This window comes from Ostreococcus tauri (genome assembly GCF_000214015.3).
Source record: "Ostreococcus tauri WGS project CAID00000000 data, contig chromosome 05, whole genome shotgun sequence".
NCBI classification, from domain to species: Eukaryota; Viridiplantae; Chlorophyta; class Mamiellophyceae; order Mamiellales; family Bathycoccaceae; genus Ostreococcus; species Ostreococcus tauri.
The window spans coordinates 339,802-348,210 of NC_014430.2; the positions used below are offsets into that span (position 1 = coordinate 339,802).

Genomic DNA, 8,409 nt, shown 5'->3' on the forward strand with positions numbered 1-8,409 from the left:
GAGGATACGAATGCGGTCGTGTAATGATGGAAATAATCGTGACATGGATCAACGCTCGTCCTCGGGGGCGCAACCGAGCCTGGAGCGGAGCTCTACGAGGGCGGCGTCGACGTCGACGTCGAGCGCGACGCGGCACTTCGGAGCCGAGGTCCACTCGTTGGGGACGTGCCATTTGCGGCGGACGTCTAATATGGTCTGTCCGCGGGATATGCCCTCGGTGACGACGCGAACGGCACCCTCATGGAGGGTGAAAACGCGATTTCGAATGCTTGGAACGGCCAGAAGTAGCGCCGTGGGGTCGTGCATGTATATGCCGTCCAAACCGGCAGCATTGAGGTGGTACTCCTTGTAGAATTGCGCGGCATCGTGCAGGAAAAGCCGCACGCGATCGCTGCACTTCTTACCATCGTTTAAATCGCCATTGCCGTCGCTGTGGAAAGGACGCGCTAACCGAGCGAGATCAGAGGAGTGCAACTGCACACGCGTCGTCACGTCCAGTCCGACGACGTACGTCCTCTCAAACGTTCGAAACACCTCGTCTGCCGCGTTCGGGTCGCCCAAAATGTTCGCCTCTGCGGCTGGATTCACGTTACCGTTCACAGAAAACGCCCCACCGAGGACGACGAGCTCTCCCATCGTGTGCAAGCACTCCGGATAGCGCCGAAACGCCAACGCTACGTTGGTCAACGAAGCCAACGCGAGCACCGTCACCTCTCCCGGATACCTCGCGCACGTCTCCGCGATGAAATCCGCCGCCTCTTTCCCAGCCTCGTACGCGTACGCCTTCTCTTTCTCGAACGCCTCCGTTTCCACTCTCGCCCGAGCGCCGCCGAAGCCGTCGTCCGCGTGAACAAAGTCCGCCACGAACACCTGTGAATCATCCGCGTCGTGCGCCCCTCGTCCCTCGCGGTCCCCGTGCGCGAGCATCCCGATCGGTACCCTCGATCCATCCACGACCGGCACCTTAAACCCGCGCTCATCTCCCGGAATCGAGGTCAACTGCGTCATGAGCTTGGCGTTTCGCGTCGCCTCGTCTCTTCGAACGTTCCCGAACATGGTCGTGACGCCCACGATTTCGATCTCCTCGCGCATCGTCTGTGCGGCGATGGCGAGCGCGAAGGCATCGTCGATCCCAGGGTCGGTATCCACGATGAGCTTGCGACGTGCGTGTGACATGGCGTCCGATGATGACGTGTACGTGCCCACTTGAAACAGTTGATGAATGTTTTACATAGAGCTAGCCGACAGCCGCTATTCGTCCTCCTCGTCGTCTTCGTCCCAGAAATCCTGGACAGCCTTGACAAAAGATTGCACGACGGGTTTGTTCACGATCTTCCGGCGCATGCTTCGCCCGGAAGGGTCGTCGGACTCTAACACAAGATTGGGGCCGGTAAAGTAGGCGGACGCGGCGCCTCCCAAAAGGCCTCCGCCGTGTCCCCAGTTATCTATGCGCGCGCTCGTCAGACCGAACGCCATGTTCACGGCGAGCGCAGAACCGATTTGTTTGAGCTGCATGTCCGCGCGCTCGCCCAGGAGGTGTTTGTGTCGCTGTAAGTACACGGCGAGCGCGCCGGCTAATCCGAACACGGCTCCGCTCGCACCCAGCGAAGGCGTCGGGCAAAAGCGGTAACTCGCGTAGTTCCCGGCGAGGCCCGCCGCGAGATACGTCGCACAAAACTGTTCGCGCCCGAACGTTGCCTCCACGAGCGGTCCGATGGAGTTGAGCGAATACATGTTCACCATCAAGTGTGGTAGTCCGCCGTGGAGGAACATCGGCGTGACGAGTCGCCACAGCTCGCCCGCCGCGATCTTCTCGTTAATCTTCACCCCGAACCCCGTGAGCGTCTGACGCGTGAGCAACTGCAGCGCAAATGCCCCACACGTGGCGACTATGATCCCGTCCGTGCACGCTCGATCGGGATCGTTCAGGAACTCGCCTCTTCGTCGCCGACGCGCCCTGCGCGACCCAGTCGCGTTGACGAAGGACGCTCCCAGCGCCACCGCGTTCGCCGCCGTCCCGACCCTCGACACGTTCGCTCTGAACGTCCGCCCGATCACCCTCGAGCGCGGTCGCATCCCCCTGAGCACCGCTCGCGACGCGCGCGTCCACCGTCTCCCCGCGCGTCGTCCGACCGTCGACTTCACGCCATCGTCCGCGCGCCGACGTCCGTCGTCCCCGAACGCGCGCGCGAGGAAGACGCGTACGCCGCGCATCGGCGTCGTCCTTTCACCGCGACCGCGCGTCGCGATGTGTGACGACGCGACCGGAGGTGTCGTCAGACGTCGTCGCGCGCGCGGTGCGTCGTTTGTCATCGTCATGGCGTTCTCGCTCGCGATCGCGCGCGTCCCTTCGCCGCGCGCGCGACTGAGCGATCGCGTGCGCGCGGGTCGATCTTACCGCGCGCGTCGACCGCGTTACGTCGCGCCGAGAGCGAGCCGTGGGGGCGATGAAGGAGCGATGGAGGATCGACCCGACGTCGGCGCGTCAGCGGTCGAGCGCGCGGCGTGGGCGGGTGCGGAGGCCGTGGGGCGGGCGATGGAGCTCACTGGGGGTGGAACTAAACCCGTCATCGCCGGTGGCGCGCGTCCGAGCGACCGTAAGGAGGCTATCGAAGCGATAAGGGAGGATTACGATGAAAACTACTTCGTGAGTGGCGCCGGAAAGATGCGAGCGTACGACGATCAGTGCGAGTTCGCCGATCCATTTGCGTCGTTTCGAGGCGTAGAGCGTTTCAAACGAAATGTGAGTAATCTGGGAGGGTTGATGCGGGACGTGGATCTGAAGATCACGTCCTTCGAGGAGACGAAGGATGGGTTGCAGACGGAGTGGAAGTTTAGTTGCGTTCTCGATCTTCCCTGGAGACCCCTGCTCGCGGCGAGCGGAGGGACCACGCACACGCTCAACGATGATCATCTCGTCGTCAGACACTACGAGCGATGGGACGTCGAGCCCGGTAAGGTTTTAAAGGCGTTGCTCAGACCGGCGTCGAAGATACCGGAGAATCAAGCGGAGGTGTTCATGGCATCGCTCACGAGCGGAGACGTCATCGGAGCGTTGGGTGCCTCCGCGGGTGTTTTATTGACCGTCTCCGCACCGATTTGGGTGACCTCGGCGCTTCTTCGAGCCGTTACGCACACCGAGGCCACGGGACTGGAGTCCGCCTTTGGTGGTTTGTTCGTCTTGGCGTGCGCGGGGCAGATCGCAAAATTTCTCCGAGGAATCGGGATTAGCTAACACTAGGATTTGTTACATTTGACCGCCGCGCTTTGTATTTATCGTCTCGTCATCTTCTGAGCCTTTTGAACGCGCCCCCCTACCGCGTCTTGCGTCTTTCTTTTCAACGTCAGGGTCGATGAATCTTCACGCTTGATTTCTCCTGACGACGCGACGCGCACGGGCACGGCTTTCTCCGCCGCGCTCGTCTTCTTCGGTTCGACGTCAGCCATGCCCGGAATGTAGCCTGGCGTTTTACCCTTGGCTAACAATCTCTCGTAGACCGTGACCAGTTGCTTGCGCACGCGCAAGAGCTCGATTGTTTCCTCGCGAAGCTTTAGCCAACCTGCGCACACCGCATGTGTGCTCATCACAGGGTTTGTCACACCCAAATCCTCAAGGGACTGATCGATGCGTTTAGCGAACCTCGCTCCGCCCTGGGCGGCATTCGCTTGCTCGTTAGCGACGGTAACGAAGTGTTGACCGCGCAGGTACGCCCCCGGCTTTAACGCGCCGCTTCCCTTGACTGGAAGTTCCGGCGCGAGCTGTTCGAACTCTGCGCGAACGTCATCAATCGAAACAGGGTTCTGGACCATGTGCGTTCGCGACGTCGAGAACACGGACACGGCCTTCTGCAACAACGCTTGGTTCTCAGCGCGTCGGCGCTTCTCGATCTCTTTCACCTTGGATAAGATCTCAGCCTCTTCCTTCATTTCTCCGTTGGTTCGATTGAGAAGCGTGTTCAGCGCTACCTTTCTATCGAGCTCGTGTTGCGCATTGAACGGCATTTTCACGATCTGATGCGCCGCCGCCTCCTCAGGAGATTCCGCGCGCGCTTCGATGAGAACCTTCGCAATGCTATAGTATCTCACCTTCAAATCCTCCACCGTGCGATTCGGCCCACCCTCGAACGACCACCGATCGACGACGATGATGAATCTCAGGTCAAATCGCTCGAGCTGTTCAAACAGATAGTCCGTCTCCTCTTTCGACCACGACTCATCGAGATGCCTCAATAACCGCTCGTACTCCTCCGTCGTGTACTTGAACATCTCAATCTTCTTGTTATACTTTGCGAACGCGTAATCTCCTCCGACATCGCCTCCGTTCGTTCCCATCAACGTCGGCTGCGCCCCGCCGACGGCGCGCTTCACCCAGTGCTTCAGCTGCAGTCCGTCCGACCGCGCGCTGTTTCGAAACGGCATCCACTGCCAAGTCACCGTCCGCGCCGTGATCTTACGCTTATCCTTCAACCCGTGCAGGGCGATCGCGCTCGGGGCGATCGCCGCGAGCGCGTCGTTCCCATCGAGCGCGCTCTGGCGATCCTGCGTGATCTGCCACACCTCGCGCGACACCCCTTTCGGCGGTTTCGCCGCCGGCTCTCGCGGTTTCTTCCCCTTCGTGGACGCGGTACCGCCCCTGGGAATGCCCAAGATGTCCTTCGCGTCGCTCATCGTGCGCGCGCGCGCGCGGTCGGGCGTCGAGGAGTGCGCGACGGGGCGCGTACCCTCGAATTCGTGCACATTTTGGGAATCGCAGTCACCGCGACGCTTTGGTCACACGCACGCGCGTCGAACGTTCGCACGCCGCGGTGCGTCGCGCGCGTCGAGGCCGCGACGAGAGCGGCGGCGATGAGCGAGGCGACGACGTATCTCGAGCGATTCGTGGACAGTGCGTGCAGCGAGCGACGACGGGGACGACGACGAAGGGATCGAGTGTGCGATCTCTGAGAGTGCGATTTGGAGTGGGAAGCGACGCGACGCGCCGCGATTGGGAGACTGACGCGCGCGTGGTGTGTCGACGTAGATCTCGCGGAGGTCCCGGCGGAGTTACAGCGCATTTTACAGACGATCGGGGAGCTGGACCAGAGGAACGCGCGGTTGCGAGACGTTGCGCAGGCAAAGGTGGATGAGTGCGCGTCGGCGCCGAGCCAGAGCTCGAGAGGTGCGCGAAGCGCGGATGTGGACGCCGTGAACGCGTTGAAGCAAGAGATCGAGTCGATTCACAACACCATGTCGCTGGTGTCGAACGAAAAGGTTCGCCTGGCGCAGATGGCGCTGGATTTGGTGAAGGGGAACGCGACGGCGCTCGATGCCGAGTTAAAGACGTTTCATAAGGAGTTAGAGGATCAAGGAATCAATCCCGAGGAGGACGTAGACGATGCATACGCCGTAGCGGCGGCGCATCACGCGCACAAGCACCAAAGGCATTACCAACATCATCATCACCATCATCACCGACCGGCGCCTCAACCTCAACCGAGCGGCCAACCGGTGAGCTCTATAGACGCCGGCGACCTCGTCGCGGCGAACGTGGGGGCTTTGAATCAAAGCGCCGGTGGTCAAGAATGGATCGTGGCCAAGGTGACGAGATACTCTCCGTCCGAGGGAGCGTTTGAGATTGTCGACGCGGACGAAGAGGCGGAGAAGCACGTGTATCGCTTGCCGCAAAAGTTCGTCATCCCGCTTCCTAAGACAGCGTCCGTGCGCGAGTCGCAAAACTTTCCCGCGGGGACGAGTGTTCTCGCCGTGTATCCGAACACGACGACGTTTTACAAGGCGAAGGTCGTACAGCCGGCGAGGAGGCTACCGAACGCCGAGTACAGCGAGTTCGTGTTAGAGTTCGAGGACGACGGCGACGCTGACGGGCAGGCGCATCGTGCCGTGCCGTTCCGTCACGTCGTTCTCTTCCCAAGGTTGATGTAGTAGCGCGACGACGTGTAGTGAGTGTAATGATGGATCGTGTATAGCGTAGTATTAATGGGCTCACGCAGCCTTCGGTCGACGCGCTATCGCTCGAAAACGCGTGTGAATGCACACTCTCCTCCGTCACGGAATCGCCACACCGCTGTGCGTGTGCACCCACGTCTTAAGCTTATCGTACGAGATCGCGCCCTCGTTCTTCGACCCCTTCACCTCGACCCCATCCTTGAACATGATGAGCGTCGGCAATCCGTACACGGAGTACTTCTCCACCAACGCCGGATTCCCATCGCACTCCACCTTGACCACCTTAATCGCACCGTCGTACTCCTTATCCGCCTTTTCGACAATCTTACCGATCAGCTTGCACGGCCCGCACCACGACGCCCAGAAATCCACGAGCACGGGCGCGTCCGCCCTCAAGACTTCGGCGTCGAACGACCCCTCGTCCACGTCCGCGATCGCCCGCGCCGTGGTCCACGACGCCCGCGCGTTCGCCCGCGCCGTCCCCACCCCTCGCGATCGCGTCGCGCGCGGCGTCCGCGACGCGATCGACGCCGCGCACGTCGCCATCGTTCGTCGCCACGACGTGCCGATCGCGTCGTCCGCGTCGCCCCCTCGACGACGTCGCCCCGTCGACGTGGCCGGTTGCACGGTCGAGGGGTGGGTGCACCTCGTTCGCCTCGCTCGGGACGACGACCGCCCTCGTACTCGGCGTCGACGAACGCGATGTGGCGATCTCGAGCGACGATCGCGATGGATGTCGACGCCCACCCGACGCGAAGCGTACCCCCCCAGGTCGAGTCATGACTCAAGATGGCGTGTCCAAGGGGACGCCGACGCGCGTTTTTACCTTGTACTAAGTACAGTGTTAGTGCAAATTTCGACCCGTTTTCGCACCGCGCGACGCGCGCGCGCGGAGAGGTGCCCTTCTTGGGTCCCCCACGAGTGCGCACTCGTGGAGACCCCTTCGTCGCAAAAGCGCCGCGCGCGCGCCATCGGTCCGATTTTAGCGCCGATGTCACGCGCGCGCGTGATCGCCCTCTGCGGTCCACGATACGCGCGCGCGTGCCGTCGATCGCGCGCGTCGATCACGTCGGCCACGTCGGCGACGGGACGGCGCCACGCGTCGCGCGACGCGTCGATCGATCGCACACGCGCGCGCGCGACATCGAGGACGGGCGCTCGCGACGGCGTCGACGGAGACATCGCGCGCGCGTCCTCGCGCGGTGGTGAGAGACAGAGCGCGCGCGCGCGGCGGCGGCGCGGGCGGACGGGCGCGCGCACGACGGTTGGCGGCGGCCCGTTGACCTCTGGCGAACGCGGGCGTGTTTTCGGGCGACGACGGCGGTGGGGCGCGCGACGAGGGGTGAAGCGCGTCGACGACGCGTTCGATGAGCGACGTCCATCGGTGCGCGAGCGATGCGGGCGCGACGACGGGCGCGACGATTGGCATTTTCGGACGAATGTCGAGCGATGCGTGTTTCGTTTTCGGGCGCGCGATTGAATTCTCAGACTCACGCGAAGTGGTTTCGCGTCGACGCAGGATGCGATACGCGCAGAGCGAGGGGATGAATGATTCGGAGGCACAGCGTCGCGCGGCGATGTTTGTGTCGGTGCGACCGCTGGCGTACGCGAACGAGGTGAGTGATTCGTTTGAACCGACGACGCGCTCGGCGTTTGTTCAAACGAGGAATTCGACTAACGAGGAGGCTTCTCAGATGTTCGACGCGAAACCAATGACGGAGAGTAAACTCATGCCTTGGGCGAGGCCGACGTATCAGGCGCTGGCGGATGCGCAGGCGGAGGCGCACGCGCACGTGTCACGACGAAACGAGCGACACGGTAGCGTAGAAAGTGACCACACAACGCACGACGGCGGCGGGCCGCGAGGCGAAGGCGTTCGAAAGTCGGTCGATGAGGAGGAGGAGGACGATTCGCCGAGACCCGAAGCCGGTGTGACGTGTGCGTGCTGTCGAACGCAAAAGACACCGCTGTGGAGAAACGGCCCGACGGGTTCGAAGACTTTGTGTAACGCGTGCGGCGTTCGTTTCAAGGCGGGCCGCGTCGTCGCCGACGACAATGGCAACGTCTTCCCGCTGGCCCCGCAAGGGCGCAAGCGTGCCGTTCAGATCACGCCGCACCGTGGCGGCGAAAACTACGTCGGACCCCCCTTCAAGCGCGCCAAGCCGAAGCACTCCTCGTCCACTTACACGCACCACCTGGAGGATGGAAGACTGTACGAGCTTAAGCGCCGACCGCGCGCGCGATCGCGCACGTCGCCCGCGCGCGCATCACGATTTGTAAATCGTCGTCGACGGATTATGACGCGCACGCCATCGTCGCCGAATGCGATCGCGCGCGACGCCGAACGTCGGACGCCGACGCGCGCGCTCGACGGGGGTATTTTTCATCCATCCGATCGCGCGCGCGCGGGCGACGCGGCGGTCGCGCGGGCGTCGAAAGGCGGCGCGGTCGCGTGACTCGCGACCG

The 8,409-nt window shown here is 62.6% G+C and overlaps 7 protein-coding genes across 7 annotated transcripts; 3 read left to right on the plus strand and 4 right to left on the minus strand.

Moving 5' to 3' along the window:
- Positions 1 to 48: 48 nt before the first annotated feature.
- Positions 49 to 1,176, minus strand: OT_ostta05g02130 (Inosine/uridine-preferring nucleoside hydrolase; the record flags this gene model as incomplete). Its single annotated transcript, XM_022984240.1, has 1 exon — positions 49 to 1,176. The coding sequence occupies one exon, from the start codon at positions 1,174 to 1,176 to the stop codon at positions 49 to 51; it is 1,128 nt and encodes a 375-aa protein (XP_022838992.1).
- Positions 1,177 to 1,251: 75 nt separating this feature from the next.
- OT_ostta05g02140 (Peptidase S54, rhomboid domain) lies at positions 1,252 to 2,076 on the minus strand (the record flags this gene model as incomplete). Its single annotated transcript, XM_022984241.1, has 1 exon — positions 1,252 to 2,076. The coding sequence occupies one exon, from the start codon at positions 2,074 to 2,076 to the stop codon at positions 1,252 to 1,254; it is 825 nt and encodes a 274-aa protein (XP_022838993.1).
- A 382-nt stretch (positions 2,077 to 2,458) lies between these two features.
- OT_ostta05g02150 (Protein of unknown function DUF2358) lies at positions 2,459 to 3,235 on the plus strand (the record flags this gene model as incomplete). Its single annotated transcript, XM_003079273.2, has 1 exon — positions 2,459 to 3,235. One exon carries the CDS (start codon positions 2,459 to 2,461, stop codon positions 3,233 to 3,235), a length of 777 nt encoding a protein of 258 aa, XP_003079321.2.
- A 38-nt stretch (positions 3,236 to 3,273) lies between these two features.
- On the minus strand, positions 3,274 to 4,668 carry OT_ostta05g02160 (SWR1-complex protein 4/DNA methyltransferase 1-associated protein 1; the record flags this gene model as incomplete). The annotated part of the gene is made up of 1 exon (XM_003079274.1): positions 3,274 to 4,668. The coding sequence occupies one exon, from the start codon at positions 4,666 to 4,668 to the stop codon at positions 3,274 to 3,276; it is 1,395 nt and encodes a 464-aa protein (XP_003079322.1).
- A 177-nt stretch (positions 4,669 to 4,845) lies between these two features.
- On the plus strand, positions 4,846 to 5,919 carry OT_ostta05g02170 (Inhibitor of growth protein, N-terminal; the record flags this gene model as incomplete). The annotated part of the gene is made up of 2 exons (XM_022984242.1): positions 4,846 to 4,885; positions 5,021 to 5,919. The coding sequence occupies 2 exons, from the start codon at positions 4,846 to 4,848 to the stop codon at positions 5,917 to 5,919; spliced, it is 939 nt and encodes a 312-aa protein (XP_022838994.1).
- Positions 5,920 to 6,042: 123 nt separating this feature from the next.
- Positions 6,043 to 6,489, minus strand: OT_ostta05g02180 (Thioredoxin, conserved site; the record flags this gene model as incomplete). Its single annotated transcript, XM_003079276.2, has 1 exon — positions 6,043 to 6,489. One exon carries the CDS (start codon positions 6,487 to 6,489, stop codon positions 6,043 to 6,045), a length of 447 nt encoding a protein of 148 aa, XP_003079324.2.
- An 821-nt stretch (positions 6,490 to 7,310) lies between these two features.
- On the plus strand, positions 7,311 to 8,399 carry OT_ostta05g02190 (Zinc finger, GATA-type; the record flags this gene model as incomplete). Its single annotated transcript, XM_022984243.1, has 3 exons — positions 7,311 to 7,327; positions 7,463 to 7,559; positions 7,638 to 8,399. 3 exons carry the CDS (start codon positions 7,311 to 7,313, stop codon positions 8,397 to 8,399), a joined length of 876 nt encoding a protein of 291 aa, XP_022838995.1.
- Positions 8,400 to 8,409: the final 10 nt, after the last annotated feature.